This window comes from Cervus elaphus, chromosome 20, assembly GCF_910594005.1.
Source record: "Cervus elaphus chromosome 20, mCerEla1.1, whole genome shotgun sequence".
In the NCBI taxonomy this organism is placed as follows: Eukaryota; Metazoa; Chordata; class Mammalia; order Artiodactyla; family Cervidae; genus Cervus; species Cervus elaphus.
Genome location: NC_057834.1, coordinates 77,376,949 through 77,399,339, shown reverse-complemented (window position 1 = coordinate 77,399,339; position 22,391 = coordinate 77,376,949). Strand labels below are relative to the sequence as shown.

General features: G+C 35.9%; 1 protein-coding gene across 2 annotated transcripts in view; it reads left to right on the top strand.

Annotated features, from left to right (window-relative positions):
* PKN2 (protein kinase N2) overlaps positions 1 to 22,391 on the top strand; it is a 143,486-nt gene that overhangs the window by 34,283 nt on the left and 86,812 nt on the right. Inside the window, exon 2 of one of the 2 annotated variants that reach the window (XM_043875869.1) lies at positions 13,375 to 13,675. In XM_043875869.1, the coding sequence (XP_043731804.1) occupies positions 13,375 to 13,675 (301 nt within the window). The remainder of the gene's footprint in view (positions 1 to 13,374; positions 13,676 to 22,391) is intronic. The other variant, XM_043875870.1, reaches the window with a different exon arrangement.

Sequence of the window (22,391 nt, the reverse complement as noted above, 5' to 3'; positions counted from 1 at the left end):
GAGTTGGTGATGCCATGTTAGTTGTAAGCTTTTTGTGGGTGCTCTTTATCAAAATGGGGAAGGAAGTTCTCTATCCTAGTTTACCGAGTTTCTGACTGTGAATGCATATTGAATTTTGTCAAATGCTTTTTTTTTGCATTGTTATGAACTCTTGTTCAGTTTAAAGTAGATATGAATGTCTTTTTTAAACCATATGTCCAGTGTCAAGTACAGCATCTAGCACAGGTAATAGGTATTTGGTAAATATTTGTGGAATAAATGGATCAGTAATGTTTGGTCAGGATATGGGACAGTCAGATTTAATCAGGCGTTTGTCCTTAGAGATCTATAGGATCATGTAAGAGCATCAAGGGGCTTCCCTGGTGGCTCAGTTGGTAAAGAATCCACCTACAGTGCCGGAGACCTGCATTTGATCCCTGGGTTGGGAAGATCCCCTGGAGGAGGGAGTGGTTACCTACTCCAGTATTCTTGCCTGGAGAATCCCCATGGACAGAGGAGTCTGGTGGGCTACAGTCTATGAGGTCACAGAGAGTTGAAAACAACTGAGCAACTAAGCATAGCACAGCACAGGAGCATCAAAGACCTCACTAAAATCATATGGTTTGAGTGAGATAAATATTTCCCAGAAGCTCAGGGGAGAAAAGCATGCAAAATGAGACAAAAAATTACTAGTGGTATCCTTTAGAACAAGGGTGGAAATCTGACCCTGAATTCAGTTTTGTGGTGTAAAATGGGATTATTTAGAGTGATAGAGAACACAAACACTTATTGGGGAATATTTTTCTTGATATTGGAGAAAAATCATATATAGAAATTTGAATCACAGTTATCATTAATAAATTAGAGAAAATTTCATGTTTCAAAGCAGGGAGCTAGACCTGTCAGTATTATTTGAAACTCTGATTTGTGGTAAGAGAAAACTTGAAGTCACACTAATTCAAGCAAAAAAGGAATTGGTTGACACTGTGACTAAGAAGTAGGGATGTGAGGGTATGTTTGCTTTAAGCATGTTTAAAGATTTAAGGATTTAGATGCTCAACCTGTGTCCTTAATGATCTTTTTCTCTTTAATTCTCATAGTTGCTTTTCTCTGAGTCAGTTTTGTTTTCTGGCTGTCTATGGTAAGAAAAGCACTTCTTTCATCAGTAGCTTCAGATTTTTGTTGTCTTTGGATTCTGTGTTCTCTGGAGTGGGATTTCCTAATCAGTCCCTGAAAAGGGCATTCAGTTCAGTTCAGTCACTCAGTCGTGTCCAACTCTTTGAGACCCCATGAACTGCAGCACGCCAGGCCTCCCTCTCCTCACCAACTGCCAGAGTCCACCCAAACCCATGTCCATTGAGTCAGTGATGCCATCCAACCATCTCCTCTGTCGTCCCCTTCTTCTATCCTAAATCTTTCCCAGCATCAGGGTCTTTTCAAACGAGTCAGCTCTTCGCATGAGGTGGCCAAATTATTGGAGTTTCAGCTTCAACATCAGTCCTTCCAGTGAACACCCAGGACTGATCTCCTTTAGGATGGACTGGTTGGGTCTCCTTGCAGTTCAAGGGACTGTCAAGAGTCTTCTCCAACACCACAGTTCAAAAGCATCAATTTTTTGGTGCTGGAAAGGGCTTATTTCAAGCACATGACTACTCCTAAACCAATCACTAAATCTAAGGATTGAATACTCTCACCCACATTCAGCTTATGCTTAGTTTTGTGACAGGAATGGTGGAGAAGCCAGGCAAAATTTTTTAAGCAATTCTGTTTTTTAAAATAATGACTTTGTTTTGTTTTTTAAGAGGATTGTTGTCTCTGCCTGCATCTTCTCAAAGTGTTAGGATGGTGAGGTAGAAAGTGGGAAAGAAAAGGAAAATTGTTTTTTCTTTTTTAACCTAATGATAATGTTAAACCGCCCCCGTTCCTACTTTTTATCTACTGAGAATCAACAAAAAGCAATTAATAATCAGAATTGAAGAGACTGCTTAAAGATCTCATTGTCTGTTACCTGGATTGCTACAGTAGCCTCTGTATCATGTCTATTGTAGTGTAATAAACTCACCTCAGAATTCTTTGGGTATAAGAGGTGTTTCTTCTTCCAGTCTTGCCTGTGCTGTTACAGAGCTGCATTAATCTGGTGGCTAAGCTGGACTGGAATGTCCACTGTGGCCTCTCTCACAAGCCTGGTGCCTCAGCTGGAATGGCTGGGACAGCTGGAAAGCTTTGGTTCTCTTCCACATGGCCTCTCTCCACATAATCTCTCTCATTCTCCAGGGGCCTGGCTCTAGCAGAATAATCCGGACTTCTTTAAATAGTAGTTTTCAAGAAGCAAAACAGAAGCTATTAGGCTTCTTGAGATCTCTGCTCGAAACACTCTGCCCATCATCAGAATGTTACTTCCACTATACTATTAGTTAGAGTAAATCAAAAGGTGCTCTTTGAGTCAGTGTGGAAGGAGGCTACATGATGATATGAATATAGAGAAGCAGGATTCATTTGAGGCCATTTAGTAACAATCTGCCATAGCTTCATAGCAGGTTTCCCTGCCTTTCCTTGCCCCCCTCAAATCTACTCTTAACACAGGAGGTCATACAATATCACTTATCTGCCTAAGCCCTATACCACTTCATTTTGAATAAAAGCCAAACTCTTTTTATTGGCTTATGAGGCCCTATATAATCCTTAGTCAGATTGGGATTTATAGTTCATCTGAAACATCAAGTACAAAGTAGGCAGTCTTGGACCTGTGTAGCAGTTCAAGAAAGCTATCAGTGTTCTGGGCACTTCCTCTCTGCTTTGTCATCCTTGTTGTTTCTGTCCTATTGACCTATTACTGTCATAGGATCTCTCCTGCACCTTTGCCTAGGCTTTGAGTCTGCATTCTAGGCAAAAGGAAATGGAAAAGTGGAAGCTTTTTCCAAAATCCTGGGTGTCTCTTTGACAAAGATTTTCATATGACTACTTCTAGCTGCAAGGGAGTCTGGTAAAGCAGGAATTTTATCTCTGCATTTGTTGCATCTAACAAAATGGAAATTTTCTTAATAAGAAAACAGAGGCTGGATGTTATCTCTCAGTGCTGTGAGCCAGGAATTATGCCATTGCTATAAAAGCACACTTCTTATTCCTAGGCATAACTGTTATGAGACTTAGAAATAATACAGTCAAGGTAGTTATAATAATTCCATTGTACTGAAAAAGAAATTGGAGCTTTAGCATGGTTACAGTATCAGAATATATGCATGGCCAGTCTGACTCTAAATGCTCAGTCCTTCCTTTCACACTGTATTCAGACTGAGCTTTTTGTAAAAACACACGTGTGTGCACACAATATAGCCAGCATTTGCTGCTGCTTCAGATTTTTGGTTTTCGTGTCTATCTTCCTTAATAAACTGAATACTTGAAAGAAAGTAGAATTGTGTCATTTCCATTATCTAGCTCTAGTGAATATTTGAATAAATGAAGGTTTTTTTTTCTTTTAAATTAAAAGATGGGAGAACCAAATATAATTTGGCAGATGGGCAAACAGGTACAGAGGGATAGGATAACATGCTTGGGTTGTATAACTAGTGACAGATAGTTGGTGTTAGAAGTGGCTTCTTGCTTTCTGGTGAGAGCATTCTCTTCTTAGATGTGGAAGGTTGGATTAGGATGATGGGAGAGAATAAGAGGAAATATGTCCTGCTAGTATCCTGCTTAATTATGTGAATTAAGGCACATAATAGTGCTTACTTAATGCAAATCAATTAAATAAGGGGAAATGGATACTCCTCTCAGAAGGTGGTTTGGAGTAAAAGAGCACCAAACTAGGAGTTAAGAAAATAATATACTAAACCTAGCCAGGTCACTGACTTATTTGTGACCTTGTGTGCTTTGACCCTGCTTTCCTCAAAACTAAAATCAAGGGAGTTATACTACATAATTTTGAAATCCCTTCTAGCTAAATAGTGTATGAATCATTGTACCCAGTGAGTTTTTATGGGTTCTCTAACATTTCTTGGCATCTATCAGGTCAGACTGTTTTATATTTCTATAATATAGAGAAAGTAACAGCTTTTTCACTTCTTCTCTGGGAACTTGGCCAGTGAAAAGTAAACATCCTTTCCTGTTTCTCCCTAAATGAAGTACTTGGTCATACGTGACAGACTTTTTTCTTCATTTTGTTCTTTGAATGTTATCCTGTTCTTATTTTAATGTTTTTCTTAACTTCACTGTGAGTTTGTTGAAATACACTAATTTGAAAAATGTCAGTTTGTTTTAGCCTACAGATCAGAATTTCAGTATTTCATAAAATAAAAATAGTTGTATTTATTAAATACATATTAACACATTTGTGTATTTGAAAATACTTGGCTGGCACATTCTGTGGTCTAGTTATAATGAGTGGGATGTGTAGTCTCATCTTTTGCAGTAGAATTGTATTGACTTGAAATAGCTTAGTTAAATAATAGCAAATATACTGTATAGAGTATAAGATATCATTATAAGCTTTTACACTTGTCAAAAGTGAAATAAAGGGAAGGTTACCTTTGATGTCTTTAAAAAATGTAATCCCCTCCTTATTAGACAAGCAGCATATATTAATTGCTTTAAAAATTGAGAAAATATGGAAAACTTTGAAGAAATGAAATGAAAATCCTTCTTAGGTTTTTTCTTTTTTAACCCAGACATAATATTTTAATCTCTCCCCTTCCAGTCTTTTTTTTTATTCTTATTTTAAACATATTTTTTAAAATTTATTTTTTAAATTTATTTATTATTTTACTTTACAATATTGTATTGGTTTTGCCATACATTGACTTGAATCCTCTATGGGTGTACATGTGTTCCGCATCCTGAACCCCCCTCCCACCTCCTTCCCCATCCCATCCCTCTGGGTAGCCAGAACATGGAAGCAACCTAGATGTCCATCAGCAGATGAATGGATAAGAAAGCTGTGGTACATATAAACATATTTTTAAATAAAATTGTGTGTACATAGCAGCAATACACTGAGGTGGACATACTACTGAGAAATAATAAACTATAAGTAAAAGAAACTTTTCCTTATTCCCCAGTCTATTTGAAATTCTTTTGTTATGACACTTAGCATTTTGAACTTTCTCTTTTCTGTATATTGGTTTAAAGCCCTGCTACTTGTAAGTTTTGTATAGGAGTCTGTCTGTGCCCAGCATATATTATTATTTTAAAATTACTGCATTTATCATTCTATATAGTAATTATCTTATTAGTTTACATTTGCCAAAGTAGAATTACTGGGTCAAAGGGAATCACTATTTTAAAATTTCTTCTTACATATTTCCAACTTTTATAAAGTCTTAGAGCTTACATCTGGATTATTGCCAACAGTATGATTAGAAAAGTCTTTGTCAATTTAAAAGGTAAAAATGGTACAGTCTCTTCTGCAATAGCACAGGTTTTTTTTTTTCTTCAATAGAAATGAACACATACTTGAAAGTGAACAAGGGAATGATGTTAAGTGTAAGGTGGGCACTGGCTTAATTCATTTGTTATTTTTCCAAGAATGTTAATATTTTGAAGCAGCTGGGTTTTAGATTTTTTTAATTTTAGAGGAAGCCTTAGCAGTATATGAAGACCTTAAGATAAAGGCTGAAAATCCTGTTTGATAAGTTTGGAGCCTCTGTTGTTATTAAAGAATAGTCTTCTGCTGATCTAATTATCATTCATTTGCAGATGAAAATACTTCTGTTTTCTTTGTTGTTTTTGCTGTTATATTCATTTATTTTATTTGCAACTTGGGATGACCTTCCAGTCTAAGGGTATGTCATACTTCAATTCTGGAATATTCTCATGCATTTATTTCTTCATGTAGTGCTTCTCCCTCATTGTCTTTATTTTCTTATTCTGAAGCTCTTACTATGTGGATCTTGGATCCTCTCATTCTGTCTTCCAGGCCTTTTAATTTCTCTTACCACTTTATGATGAGTTCAGAGTAATTCCTTCAAGTTATCTCTCTGCCAGTCTACTAATTTATTAGCTTAGTCTAATCTGCTATTTAACCTATCCACTGAATTTTTAATTTTGGTTCTTTCAAACTCAATCTAATTTTTGTTCTTTGTTTTTTACTCGTTAAAGTCTCTCTTCCTCCTTTTATTTGTTTTGCTACATGAAATCTACTTAACCTAAAAATCATTTGATTGTACTGCTATAAATCCCAAGTGTTAATTTTACTAATGGTTTCCTTGATTTTGGATTTGATCCATCTGATTTGAATGACTGCATTAAGGATATGGATGATATAAAATTTAAAGTACATTAAAAATAGGCTGAATCATGAAAGAGTTGAAATATTTTTTGAGCAGTATTTTGTGATGGTGGATTTGGATTGATAGTGAAAAGAATATGGTATAAGAAAAAAGACAGATGTAAGAAAATATAGCAGCAAAAATGTTAGATTAATTTATGTAGAATGGAGTGGCTAACTTAAGTTTGTTGATTTCAGTGGTAATTAATGGTATTTCTTTTTTGTATAGATGCCTAGAGAGTCATGAGTACTATTAGGAGTTTAGTTTTATGTTTAGGATTAAGTTTGGTTTTTCCTTTTCCTTCCTTTTCTCTCTTTACTTTCTGAACATATTAATGAATTGTAAAAGGGTGCTTGTGATTAGAAGATGATGGATCAAACTTTGCTTCATTTTGAAAACATGAGAAAAGGTTACCTACCATTTACTTTTGGAGGAGACCTGAAGCTCATTATAATAGGAGCACAAAGACTTGACTAGTGGATGAAAGTGAAACACTTGTAAATATTAATTAATATAATGTTCCTACAGCCTTTGAGAGAACCTACTGCGAGAGATGATCACTGAAGATTTTCACTGGTTAAATAGCTGTTTATTTTCCTGAGGCTGATTTATTTCACTGTGTCAAGATTATTATTACATTGCCTAGTACTGATTCCATTCCCATGTAATTGCTCTTATTATTTTTTAGGGTAGAGACATAATTTAATAGATGGAATATCGCATTTCAGTGTTCCAAAAGGAAGAAAAATATATTTTTGAATAACTTTCACAGTTTATTGCAACTAAAATTTTCAGGAAAGGAGTATTAGTACTGTAACCTTTCCTATTAGCTGTTCGGGGGCATAGTTTATCTTCAGTTCAGTTCAGTAGCTCAGTGGTATCCGACTCTTTGCAACCCCATGGACTGCAGCATGCCAGGCCTCCTTGTCGACCACCAACTCCCGGGGCCTACTCAGACTCATATCCATCGTGTGGGTGATGCCATCCAACCATCTGATACTCTGTTGACCACTTCTCCCCCTGCAATCTTTCCCAGCCACAGGGTCTTTTCAAATGAGTCGGTTCTTTGCATCAGTTGGAAAAAGTATTGGAGTTTCAGCTTCAGCATCAGTCCTTCCAGTGAATATTCAGGACTGATCTCCTTTAGGATGGACTGGTTGGATCGCCTTGAAGTCCAGGGGACTCTCAAGTCTTCTCCAACACAGCAGTTCAAAGGCACCAGGTCTTCAGCTCTCAGCTTTCTTTATGGTCCAACTCTCACATCCATACATGACTACTGGAAAAACCGTAGCTTTGACTAGACAGAACTTTGTTGGTAAAGTGAAGAATTTGCTTTTTAATATGCTGTCTAGGGTGGTCATGGCTTTTCTTCCAAGGAGCAAGCATCTTTTAATTTCATGGCTGCAGTCACTATCTGCAGTGATTTTGAAGCCGCCCCCCCCAATGCCCCCCCGAAAATAAAGTCTGTCACTGTTTGCACTGTTTCCCCATCCGTTTGCCATGAAGTGATGAAGCCAGATGACTGGATCTTAGTTTTTGGAATGTTGAGTTTTAAGCCAACTTTTTCACTCTCCTCTTTCACTTTCATCAAGAGGCTCTTTAGTTCGTCTTCACTTTCTGTCATAAGGGTGGTGTCATCCGCGTATCTTAGGTTATTGATACTTCTCTTGGCAATCTCGATTGCAGCTTGTGCTTCATCTACCCTGCATTTCTCATGATGTACTCTGCATAAAGGTAAATAAGCAGGGTGAAAATATACAGCCTCGATGTATTCCTTTCCCGATTTGGAACCAGTCTGTTGTTACATGTCCAGTTCTAACTGTTGCTTCCTGACCTGAATACAGATTTCTCAGGAGGCAGGTCAGGTGGTCTGGTATTCCCATCTCTTTAAGAATTTTCCTGTTTGTTCTGATCCACACAGTCAAAGGCTTTGATGTGGTCATTAAGCAGAAATGGATGTTTTTCTGGAATTCTCTCATTTCTTCGATGCTCCAGCGGATGTTGGCAGTTTCATCTCTGGTTCCTCTGCCTTTTCTAAATCCACCTTGAACATCTGGAAGTTCACAGTTCACATACTGTTCAAGCCTGGCTTGGAGAATTTTGAGCATTACTTTGCTAGCATGTGAGACGAGTGCAATCGTGTGGTACTTTGAACCTTCTTTGGCATTGCCTTTCTTTGGGATTGGAATGAAAACTGACCTTTTCCAGTCCTGTGGCAACTGCTCAGTTTTCCAGATTTGCTGGCGTATTGAATGCAGCACTTTCACAGCATCATCTTTTAGGATTTGAAATAGCTCAACTGGAATTCCATTGCCTCCACTAGCTTTGTTTGTAGTGATGCTTCCTAAGCCCCACTTGACTTCGCATTCCAGGATATCTGGCTCTAGATGAGTGATCACACCATCATGGTTATCTGGGTCGTGAAGATCTTTTTTGTATAGTTCTTCTGTGTATTCTTGCCACCTCTTCTTAATATCTTCTGCTTCTGTTAGGTCCATATCATTTCTGTCCTTTATTGTGCCCATCTTTGCATGAAATGTTCCCTTGGTATCTCTGATTTTCTTGAAGTCTTTCCCATTCTGTAGTTTTCCTCTATTTCTTTGCATTGATTGCTGAGGAAGGGTTTCTTATTCTCCTTGCTATTCCTTGGAACTCTGCATTCAAATGGGTATATCTTTCCTTTTCTCCTTTGTTTTAGCTTCTCTTCTTTTCTCAGCTGTTTGTAAGGCCGCCTCAGACAACCATTTTGCCTTTTTGCATTTCTTTTTCTTGGGGATGGTCTTGATCACTGCCTCCTTTATAATGTCACGAACCTCTGTCCATAGTTCTTCACGCACTCCATCTATCAGATCTAATCCGTTGAATCTGTTTGTCACTTCCACTGTATAATTGTAAGGGATTTGATTTAGGTCATACCTGAATGGTCTAGTGGTTTTCCCTAATTTCTTCAGTTTAAGTCTGAATTTGGCAATAAGGAGTTCATGATCTGAGTCACAGTCAACTCCTGGTCTTTGGCTGACTGTGTAGAGCTTCTCCATCTTTGACTGCAAAGAATATAATCAATCTGATTTCGGTATTGACCCTCTGGTGATGTTCATGTGTAGAGTGTTCTCTTGTGTTGTTGGAAGAGGGTGTTTGCTATGACCAGCACGGTCTCTTGGCAAAATTCTGTTGTTCAGTTCAGTTCAGTTCAGTCGCTCAGTCATGTCCGACTCTTTGCGACCCTATGAACCACAGCACACCAGGCCTCCCTGTCCATCACCAACTCCTGGAGTCCACCCAAATCCATGTCCATTGAGTCAGTGATGCCATCCAACCATCTCCTCCTTTGTCGTCCCCTTCTCCTCTGGCCCTCAGTCTTTCCCAGCATCAGGGTCTTTTAAATGAGTCAGCTCTTCGCATCAGGTGGCCAAAGTATTGGAATTTCAGCTTCCTCAGTCCTTCCAATGAACACCCAGGACTGACTGATCTCCTTTAGGATGGACTGGTTGGATCTCCTTGCAGTCCAAGGGACTTCTGCAACACCACAGTTCAAAAGCATCATTTCTTCGGTGCTCGGCTTTCTTTATAGTCCAACTCTCACATCCATACATGACCGCTGGAAAAACCATAGCCTTGACTAGACGGACCTTTGTTGACAAAGTGATGTCTCTGCTTTTTAATATGCTGTCTAGGTTGGTGATAACTTTTCCTTCCACGGAGTAAGCGTCTTTTAATTTCATGGCTGCAATCACCATCTGCTATGGTTTATCTTAAATTACTGATTATGTTGTGTTTATCTCCTGTTCCTTTCCAAAAGGTATTTGAGCCATGTCACAACAAAAGATGGGAGTAAAATATGGTTAGTAAAAATCCTTTTAGGAAAGGAAGCTAACATGGTAACTTCATATTGTTTATATCTAGTATCTAATTCTAGCCAGTGTAGTTGCTGTGATTGAATATCAATTTTGCTTTTGAGCTTCCTGGACTATGAATTCTCTTTATCAGAAAGAGGAAAGCATGACTTCCTTAGCAGTGATAGATTTTCCTGAATTCTAAAAGAAGAATATTAAATAATTATATCATAATCAACAAATCATTAAGAAAACAAAACAGAACCACTCTGCCAGGCGTAAACTCTGCTCTCAAATTGCTCACAGTCTTTGGAGTTGTCAGATAAGAAAAGGAATAATTGTTTAAATAAAATCCACATTACCAGAGTACACAGGAGAGAGGCATTTAATCTAAATTCTAAAGAGAGGGCATAAGCAGGAAATTCTTTTCCAGGGGAAAGATTATGGTAAACTTTGAGACAAAGTTAACTAAGAAAAGAAGGGACTAGGAAGAGATAATTGAAGGAAGAAGGAAAAACTGTACATCCTAAAGGTGCAGCATGGGTAGTAACTAAGCCAGAAGAGATTGTCTTTCGAAGTTAATTTCTGTAATTTGATATGATTGGAATTTAGGGAGCAAATTTAAAAGAAGTAGGAGTTGAAGTAGCCCAGGGGTAACTGTTTGTGTGTGTGTGGTTGTTTTGGGGTTTTGGTTTGTTTTTCTTTTGTTTTTGAAAGTGATAGTCTTTTTCTGACTCTTTGTGACTCCATGGACTGTAGCCGTCCAGGCTCCTTCATCCATGGACTTCTCTAGACAGGAATACTGGAGTGGGTTGCCATGCCCTTCCCCAAGGGATCCTCCCAACCCAGGGATCTAACCCAGGTTTCCCATGTTGCAGGCAGATTCTTTATCATTTGAGCTATCCAGGAACCCCTTTTGTTTTTAATAGCCTTTAAATATTAGTACCGCGACTTCCAAACCTGCCACAGAACTCTCTGGGGTGCCTCAGCAAACTCTCAGGATGCCGCAGTATACTTTAAAATTTTCAAGGAAACACAGTGATACCATTCAGTGATACCATTTGTTGCATACCATGTGAGCTAACTAGAGTCTGTAAAACTTCAATATTAAGGTTATTCTACAACCCCTATGTACTGGCAGAATAGAAGATGAAGGTGGGAATGTCCAATCTGATTTCAAGTTTTGAGAAATTCCAAGTTACCCAATGGGCAGATCCTGTTAATAAGTAACTAGTTATTAAAGAATGAAATAAATATTAATTTTTCTTTCAATGTATATTATTTTAAACATACTAAATTATTACAAGTATTGATTAAGTTATTAAATGGAATTGTTAATAAATGGAATTGTTAGGTATTTCTTTATACCCCTAGGCTATGGGGCATAAAGAAAAAAATTCCTGAGACACTTAAGTTCTGGATTAGTACCTAGTATTAAAGTATAGATTTGTGAAAGCAATTCAAGGTGTTTTCTAAGTCTATAAAGATAGAAGCAAAAATATCAGATATCTAGAGGAGTGTAGTTAGCTTAAACTTTTTCATTTAAGAATTGTTTGTCTCAGTTCATTTTACCTGAAGCTAGACAACAGAAATTTGGGATTTTATGTTTTTATAATAGTCGTACGTATTTGATGACCAGTCAAAGGTGGATGTATAAACTTTGGAAACTGATTAAATAGATGATAGGATTTACATTCCATTATAAATAGTGACAAACCTAATAGACATTTTAGTCCTGATAGGAGATCACTCTGTTTGTATTTAAGGCCAACTGGTGTAGATCACCTATTTCAAGAATTTGTAAGAGCTATGATACCTAGAACTTGTACATACAGATATGAAATTTTATTTGTTCTACTCTTTTTTTTTTTTTTGGTCAGAGTTTCAAAGGCATTCTTGGCCCTAAAAGGTTAAGAACAAATTTATACATCAACTATATACTTCAGTTTTGGGTTTCCCAGGTGGCGCTTGTGGTAATGAACCCTGCCTACCAATGTGGGAGACTTAAGAGACTCAGGTTCAATCCCTGGGTTGGGAAGATCCCCTGGAAGAAGGCATGGAAACTCACTCCAGTATTCTTGCCTGGAGAATCTCATGGGCCAAGGAAACTATCTGGTGGGCTACAGCCCACAGGGTCTCAGAGAGTTGGGCACAACTGAAGCGACTCGGCACACGCATACTTCATTTTTTGCATAGTATGTCTGTTGGCACCAGGTAAATTCATACCAAAGCCAAGACAAAAATCCTGATCTTTGCATTTATTAACTCACTATTTTGCAAAATACATGTTTTTCAGAGGTTAAGAGACATAATTCTTGCACCAAGAATTTAAATAGAACTAATTTTATGGGTGTGATGAATTCTCAAAAAATTAAAGAAAATCTTTTAATTACTTAGATCTGTGGTTCAAAAGATACATAAAGGGTGAACATCTCTTCTGTGTCCTTCACAAACTTAATTCCTCGTCCCAAAGGTAAAATTTAACTTAAAAACCAATAGTGTTATAGTATTCGAATTTAAAATAGTGAATGTATCAGTACAAATAGCCAGAACATGTTTTCTTATTTTAAATATGGATTAGATGTGTTTACCTGATTTGATTTTCATTTTAAGATGAATAACTGATACTTTGTATTCTTTTAGCTTCTATCAGTAGGATATGGTTTAGACACTTTTTTTTTTAGTAGTTATTTTTATGTAATGTCAACCAAATTATCAATTGGGATAGTTAGCCATGAAATAAATAGAGTTCTAAAATAGTTTTCCCAAGCCCTAATGCTTTTAATTGCTTAACTAAAAAGTGGTCATAAGGATATAATTTTATTTTTGTGAATATTATTTTTAAGAGGTTTCTTATAGAAGATAAAATAGAATTTTATCTTACCTATGGAATTTAATAATAATCTTTACTTATTATTAAGTGACTATATACTGGGTCAGAAATTATATTTGGAATTTCACATATGACATTTTTAATTACCATGTTATCTGAAAAATGCCTAACATTTAGATGTTGCAGACAATTAAACTGAGTATTTGAAAGGTTAAATAACTTGCTCAATAGTCACGGTGTAGGTGCTGCTAGCATCTAATTTGGGCACTGTTTTTACAGCCCAAAGATGCCTTTTTGTGCAGATGTGTTTTATTTTAATGTAAATTTGTCAGGTAACGCTGTTTAGTGAGTGGGCGGAGATTTTGAAGAACTGCCTTCAGTACAGTTTTATTCTTATACTGAATATTTTACTGAGCAGATAACTTTTTCTAAACTCCCATATTTGTATGCTTGTTTTTTTCTGTAGGGCGATTCCCGAAGTCTTCCATTTTCTGAGAATGTGAGTGCTGTTCAAAAATTAGACTTTTCAGATACAATGGTGCAACAGAAATTGGATGATATCAAGGATCGAATTAAGAGAGAAATAAGGAAAGAACTGAAAATCAAAGAAGGAGCTGAAAATCTGAGAAAAGTCACAACAGATAAAAAAAGTTTGGCTTATGTGGACAACATTTTGAAAAAATCAAATAAAAAATTAGAAGAATTACATCACAAGCTACAGGAACTAAATGCACATATTGTTGTATCAGATCCAGAAGATGTTACAGGTATTTTATTTGATGTTTATATAGTGTACTAACAAGAATGTATTATTTTACAAATAGTAAGATTTTTGCCATGTATAGTCTTTAGCCTTAATGAAAGTACAGGGGCTATATTTTCTCCTACAGTTAAGGTCTTATTTATATTTTATTCAGAAGTGCATTGAATTGATGGATGTGAAGATTAAAATATTTACTTAAGAGATGAGTAATTCTGCTGTCTGCTGTCTTACTGTCACTAAGACATTACTTATTTCCCATTATTAGTGTTTTGTATTGGATCAACCACATGCTCTTACCTGATTCATTCTTGTGATCAGCAGCACGAGTTTGCCAGATGACTTTAAAGTTAAAAATGCACTCTATGAACAAGAGATATTTTTATTTTTTTGCAAATGTCATTGTTCAAACCTGTGACCTCTGTTCTTTGTGCTCTAAGTGACTGAATTAACAACTTATTCTACCAGGCATTTTGTTTAAAAAAGAAGAAAAACATTTAAAAAGCCAAACATTACTTTTTTTCCTTCAGTATAGAAAATGAAAGGAAAATACAACCTATAAGTCCAGATTAAGAGCATAATTTCTAAACAGTAGAATTAACAGATGTTCATATTGGAAATTTTTCAAATGGTACAGAAAGTAAAAATAGAAAAATGACCTCTATCCAGTCTAGGCCCTCTCCTTAAAGGTAGTATTGCTAACTTTTTTGTTGTATATCCTTCCAGAAAAAAAAAAGTCTGTATTTGTATCAGTGTTCATCCATTTACATTTATACATTCTTTCTAAACTTTTTGCTTAACAAATCATATAAGACACATTTGATCTAATAATTTTGTCTTTGCAAAGAAAATATTTTAAACTAGTAATTGAATGTCTATAATCCTTTATTTATTTGTAAAGACAAAGAGTGGTATATGTAGAATGATGTATCTAGCACCATAGAAATTTTAGAAGAACTTGTGTGATTAGCTAAGAAAAAACGATATAAGTAAAATTAAAGTGAAGAAAGTACATAAATTTGATTAAGATCCATAAATTGCCAGTCTTAAATGTTGTACTTCTGATATTCCATGTACTTGATAGAACTTGTTTTATTACATTCCTTTCAACATCTGGGACTTACTTTAGGGATTTCATTTGGAGATTCAATGTAGAGATTTTAATCATGTAAGAATAAGTAAATCTTAAAAGTGAAAGAAATCATAAAGAAACCAGTCTTCTTATTTTAGAGCTGAAAAAATCCCAAAAATGTAAATTAATTTGCCCAGAATTACAAAACTAGCTAAAGAACTCTTCAATCTAGTATTTTTTTATCCACGTGTTCAATAATTACATTATAAATGGAAATTTGTATTATGAAATGCTTTTTTTAGCAATATCATATAAACTTGGAAATAGCCTGTTCTGTTGGAACTCTGCCGAGCTCTACATTCTTTGCCCATTACTTCTTTAGGAGAGTTCTAAAATAAGAAATTGTGCTGGAGCTTTAAACTCCATTTAGAGAAAACGTTTTGCTAATCACAAAATACCAATAACTACCTTCTAATTGGAATATGAAAATGTTTCTACCACACAGAGAATAACCCATTTGGTTTCCCAAGTCATTTTTAAACAACTAACTTTACTGACGTGTATAAATTACTTACGATAAAATGCACATATTTTAAGAATATGATTTGATGTGTTTTAACAAATGTCTATATCCAGGTAACCATCACTACAGCTAGGGATCCTGACCATCACTTCAGTGGTTCTTGTATAGTATACATAATAGTCCCCGTTGGTCTCTGATTCCCATTCCTGGGTTTGGGTAACAGCTGGTTTGCCTACTCTCACTTTAGATTAGACTTGTCTTTCCTAGCGTTTCATATGAAGAAATGACCTTATAGACCTTCTGTCAGATTTCTTTTCTACCTCAACACTCAATTTGGATATCACTGAACCCTTCCTTGACTTTCTCTGATTCTCTATTCTGGTTTGTCCACTCATTGTTGTATTATGTTGTATTACAGTTCACTTCTGCACATTTTTATACTACTTACTAAACTGTATGATCCTTGAGGACAGGACCCTTTTTTTATTCAGGTATTTTCAAGGTTTATTATAAAAGCATGGAACATAGTAGGTGTTTAGTTGTGAATATCATATCTCAAAAAAAGATCCCAGTAAATAAAAATCTTATATTAGTTTTTATACTTACAATAATACCAAACCATAATTTATCATGGTATTTTATTTAATAACTTGGGGAATAAAACCTTAAATAAAGTTTTAGGATAAATATTTCCAGAAACTTTCTATGCTGTTCTTTTGACTTATCAGATAATTACAGGGCAGATGTTCTTTGAAGCATAACTTTCTACTGTTACTCCTTAATGCTTAAGTTTGTTGCAATGAACTTGACAAGTTGGTTAAAATTTGAATGTATTTAAAAAACAGTTCTCTTTGCAAATGTCATATTCACACATCTTGGTGATAAGTTGTTTTTGCTTTTTTTTTTTTTTGCTTTGTTTTGTTTTCATTTTCCCTTATAACTTACTTGACTGCATTAAAATCAACAATAGCACAGAGGATTAAAGTAGTTAATCATTAATTTTAGGTCCGATTGCCATGAAATTTTATGTTTTACATTGGATACTAAAGTAGGCAAAATCATTTAACTTGATTAGATCTGACATAGAGAGTCAAGGACCTGGTGTTTGCTTTCACTTCTCTAAAGTATGTGGATTAATAAGTATGTGCAGAAGTATTTGGCTAATTTCTGTTGTCTTGAGGGTATGTGAGCAGAATAAATGATTCAAGGAGAGAGGGATAGAACATAAATTTGCATTGTATATATGATTGCCATGTAGGCAGTTAGGTGACCTGCTTTTAACTCACTTCTGCAATAATTAACTCCTTTAGCCATTAGTTTGTAATTTGTAAAATATGGACATTTATCAGATAAAATTTAAGACTTTAGCCATAAAGGTCTCTGAAATATTGCTTACTATAATATGAAGATGATCATTTGAGACTGTTAATGTCTAAAATATATGTGTTTATTCTTGACTAGTAAAAAGTGAATTTTTTGATGTTCTCTTCATGTTTATGATACTATAAGCTTCCTATTCACCTTCCATATACTTATAGGATAGTCTCATGGAGTATTATTATTATGCCCACTTGGAAATTAGAAACATAAAATGAGGCTAACTGTACGTTGTGAAAAAAGTTTTGGATCTGTAAATGGATTTGTAATCTAAGTCATAGTTGATACTTACTCTAGATATTTAAGAAAGAACTGATTTTCTGAATCTTTGGAATCTTATATGTTATCCCTAAAGAAGAGGACAAGAATAGTTCTCATATTTTACTAGGTATAACTAATAATTTGTATCATTTAAATCCCTCTGTTTTTACCTTCCTTCTCTTGCCCTCTTCCCATTTCCATTTTCTCAGACCCCAACAAACTTAGATTGATTTTTTGCCATTTGAGGTGGGGAATATTTTCTTTAATATGTAGAATACTCGGAAAGGAAGTGTTGATTTAGTGTAGAACTAACGGTGTTGGAATTTTGTGTGTGATTTTGTTTGTTTGTTTTGGCTGCAGCACATAGCATACATTATCTTAGTTCCCCAACCAGGGATTGAACCCATGGCCCCTGCAGTGGAAGCACAAAGTCCTAACTAGCGGACTGCCAGGAAATTCCCTGGAATTTTTTGGAATTAACTTTGGAAACTTCTCAATTTCTGAGCTGTATCTGTATCGAGGGAGCCAACTTAATGACTAAAATGTAGTTTATGAAGTCTTTCTTGAATGAGTACAAGTGAGAATTTAAATTTCTTTTTTATTATTGGCCTATCCACCTAAATGTAGCATAGAAATTATAGTTGACTTTTATGTTTATTAAAATGTATAGCTTGATTTATTATGCTATTTCTACATAATCCTTATTTCTGATTGAATTTCTCATTTTGAGGTAAGCATATGTTGAATTAAGTTGTGAACTCCTAAGGAAAGGATTGCCATTAGGTTGGTAACTATAATCATTAATTAACAAGTCACTTTTAATGCCTCTGGATTTATTTTCTTGTCTTTAAAATCATGAAATTAATTGATTAATAGACACCTAATATGTGAATTCTTTGATGATATATTTTTTAAAGTTAATACACAGTAAAACTGATTCTTCCTGGGTACCTCATTCAGTGAACTTTAACACACAGATAGGTTCATCTAAATATCACCACAGTCAGGAAAAAGGGCAGTAGTATCCCTTCGTAGTCACACCCTCTTCCTACTCCATATCCCCTGGCAACCACTGATATGTCCTCTGTCACTTTTAGTTTGCTTTTCAAGAATATCATATAAATGCAGCCATAAAGTTTATAACCTTTTAAGTCTGACTTCTTTCACTCAACATATTGCTGTTTGAGAGTCATCTAGGTTATTGCATTTAGCAATAGTTTATTCCTTTTTACTGCTGAGTAGTAGTCCGTCATGTAGATATACCACAGTTTATTTATCCATTCTTCCACCGGGAACTATAGAGTTCTTTTCAATTTTTTGGCAGTTATCAGTAAAGCTGCTATAACTGACCATTAACAGGTTTTTGTTTGAACATGTTTTCAATCCACCTTGGTAAATACTTAGGTGTGTGATTGCTAAATCATATATTAATATGTTTGATAATATAAGAAACTGCCAAAGTGGTTGTATTATTTTTCCAGAGTGACTATATTATTTTTCATTCTCACCAGCAATATATGAGAGCTCCAGTTGTTCCACATCCTCTCCAGCACTTGGTATTGTTAATGTATTTTTTTAAGCAGTTTAACTGGTGTGTACTCATTGACTTGATATATTATTGTAATTAGGAAGAGCACAGAAGAAAAAATGGCACCATCTTAAGCAGAATTTATGAAAGAATTGTGCATGCTGTAGGTACAGAATGTAGGCCTTTTCTACCAAGAGTTAGGCAATACACAGTGTTTAAACATTAAGGTGTCATGTAACAGATGAAGGCAGTTATGAAATTTTAATGCCTAAGTTGCTTATTTTAAACAAAAAAAATTACAGCCCACAATCTTGTTTCTTTTTTTCTTAATCTCAAGATCATCAACTAAGTTTTGTTTATTTTATATCTGTATCACCTAGCATCATTCCTGAGAGTAAGCAGGTCCTCATTTGTTTGTTGAATAATCAGAATGAGTTATCTTTTAAGTCTATATATTAAAAGCAGTCTTTGAGCTGCAGATTGATCAAAGACTGCCAGACTCATAGCTTTGTGCTTCTCCCTGAATCTTAAGTTGCATTGGATTTGTTGCTAATAAAGCCCCATTTTCCCATCTTCTATGTGGGTTGGCCAGGGTGTAGTCTAGATGTTTCTGCCACTTGCCAGATCAACCTCAGAGCTCAGAAGGATTTACAGCTACCCAGTGGTTCTATCGAGCTTCCCTGGTGGTTCAGCCAGTAAAGAATCCACCTGCCATGGGGGAGACCTGGGTTTGATCCCTGGGCTGGGAAGATTCTCTGGAGGAGGGCATGGCAACCCACTGCAGTATTCTTGACTGGAGAATCCCCATGGACAGAGGAGCCTGGCAGGCTACAATCCATGGGGTAGCAAAGAGTCAGACATGACTAAGTGACTAAACACAGCACAGCACAGTGGTTCTATCGTTTGTTAGAGATTTTTTCCATATGTTTTAACTCCAAACTTCAGTCGTCAGTTGTGTTTTCACAGCTTGACCTCAGTTTCCGGCTTTTATAAATTAGTTCTGGGTCTTCTCAGTACTTCATTCTTTTTTAGTGCTGAATAGTATTCCATTGTATGATTATACCATGTTTTCCTTAGTTATTCACCAGTTGATGAGACATCTGGGTTGTTTCCACAGTTGGACTTTTATAGATATTGCTGCTATGAACATTCACATACAACTTGTGGTGGAGACACTTTTATATAAACTTATCTTTATGTAGGTATTTAACTTTTCTAGAGCATTTTATTTCTTCATGTGGATTTAAGTTACCAGCTGGTGCCATTTCTTCTCAATCTTAAAGACTTTTAATATTTCTTGTAAGAAAGTTCAGATAGCAATAAATTCTCGCTATCTTTGTTTAACTGGGAATTATTTCACCTTCATTTTTGAAGGATCGTTTTGCTGGATATAGAATTGTTGGTTAACAGTTTTTCCATCTAGGACTTTGACTGTGTCATCCCACTTCTGTCTGTCCTGTATTATTTCATATGAGGAGTCTGGTATTCATAGTTATTGCTCTGTATGTAGTAAGTCTTTTTACTCTTGCTGCTTTCAAGATTTTCCTCTTTGTTTTCAGTTTTTAATGCTTTGACTATGATGAGCTTTGGTGTGAATTTCTTTGTATTTATCTTGAGCTTCTTAGTTGTGTAGATTAATGGTTTTCATCAAGTCATGAAAGTTTCTGGCTTTCATACGTTTTCTTCTCCTTTTTCTGTTGCTGGTATTTCTGCTTAATTAAAAAGTATATTATTCTTATCTTATTTTTATACTTAAGCTTGGTTTGTTGGGGTTTTTCCCTGTGACAGCATAGCATAGTGTCAGACAATGATGGGTTAGATGTTATGCTCAAATGCTTTGGGTCAGATAATCTTATACCCTTTGCTGGTAGGAATGCAAGAACAGTACAGTCACTTGGGAAGACAGGTTTTTTTTTTTAACTGGAGTATAGTTGCTTTACACTGTTGTGTCAGTTTCTGCTATACAGCAAACTAAATCAGCCACACACGTACACTCCCTTTTTTTGGATTTCCCTTCTAGTTAGGTCATCATAGAACACCAAGTAGAGTTCCCTGTGCTATACAGTAGATTCTCATTATAATACATTTTATACATCATAGTGTATACGTATCAATCCCAATTTCCCAGTGCATCACACTCCCCCACTTCCCCTTGGTATCCATTAATTTGTTTTATACATCTGTGTCTTTGTTTCTGCTTTGCAAATAAGATTCCACACATATGTGTTAACATTATTTTTCTTTCTGACTTACTTCACTCTGTATGACAGTCTATGGGTCCATGTACATCTCTGCAAATGACACAATCTTTTCCCTTTAAATGGCCGAGTAATATTCCATTGTATATATGTACCACATCTTCTTTATCTGTTCCTCTGTTTATGGACATTTAGGTTACTTCCATGTCCTGCCTATTGTAAATAGTGCTTCAGTGAACATTGGGGTGCATGTATCTTTTTGAATTACAGTTTTCTCTGGGTATATGCCCAGGAGTGGGATTGCTAGATCATGTGGTGCCTCTATTTTTAGTTTTTGAGGACTTTCCCTACTGTTCTCCATAGTGGCTGTATCAGTTTGCATTCCCACCAATAATGTAAGACGGTTCCTTTTTCTCCATACTCTCTCCAGCATTTATTGTTTGTAGATTTTTTTAATGATGGCCATTCTGACCAGTGTCAGGTGATATACCTCCTTGTAGTTTTGATTTCCATTTCTCTAATAATGAATGATGTTGAGCATCTTTTCATGTGTTTGTTAGCCATCTGTATCTTTGTCGTCTTTGTAGAAATGTCTAGGTCTTCTGCCCATTTTTTGATTGGGTTGTTTGTTTTTTTGAAATTAACCTGCATGAGCTGCTTGTATATTTTGGAGATCAATCTTTTGTCAGTTGCTTTGTTTGCAACTATTTTCTTCCATTCTGAGGGTTATGTTTTCATCTTGTTTATGGTTTCCTTTGCTGTGCTCAAAATTCTCCAAGCCAGGCTTCAACAGTACATGAACAGTGAAATTCCAGGTATTTAAGCTGGTGTTAGAAAAGGCAGAGGAACCAGAGATCATATTGCCAACATCCACTGGATCATCAAAAAAGCAAGAGAGTTCCAGAAAAACATCCATTTCTGCTTTATTGTCTATGCCAAAGCCTTTGACTGTGTGGATCACAATAAACTGTGGAAAATTCTTAAAGAGATGAGGGTACCAGACCACCTGACCTGCCTCTTGAGAAACCTGTGTGCAGGTCAGGAAGCAACTGTTAGTACTGGACACAGAACAACAGACTGGTTCCAAATAGGAAAAGGAGTACGTCAAGGCTGTATATTGTCACCCTGCTTATTTAACGTCTATACAGAGTACATCATGAGAAACACTGGGCTGGAGGAAGCACAAGCTGGAATCAGGATTGCTGGGAGAAATATCAACAACCTCAGATATGCAGATGACACCACACTTATGGCGGAAAGTGAAGAACTAAAGAGCCTCTTGATGAAAGTGAAAGAGGAGAGTGAAAAAGTTGGCTTAAAACTCAACATTCAGAAAACTAAGATCATGGCATCTGGTCCCATCACTTTATGGCGAATAGATGGGGAAACAATGGAAAGAGTGACAGACTTTATTTTTCTGGGCTCCAAAATCACTGCAGATGGTGATTGCAGCCATGAAATTAAAAGATGCCTACTCCTTGGAAGAGAAGTTATGACCAACCTAAATAGGATATTAAAAAGCAGAGACATTACTTTGCTGACAAAGGTCCATCTAGCCAAGGCTATGGTTTTTCCAGTTGACATGTATGGATGTGAGAGTTGGACTATAAAGAAAGCTGAGCTCAGAAGAATTGATACTTTAGAACTGTGGTGTTGGAGAAGACTCTTGAGAATCCCTTGAACTGCAAGGAGATCCAACCAGTCCATCCTAAAGGAAATCAGTCCTGGGTGTTCATGGGAAGGACTGATGTTGAAGCTGAAATT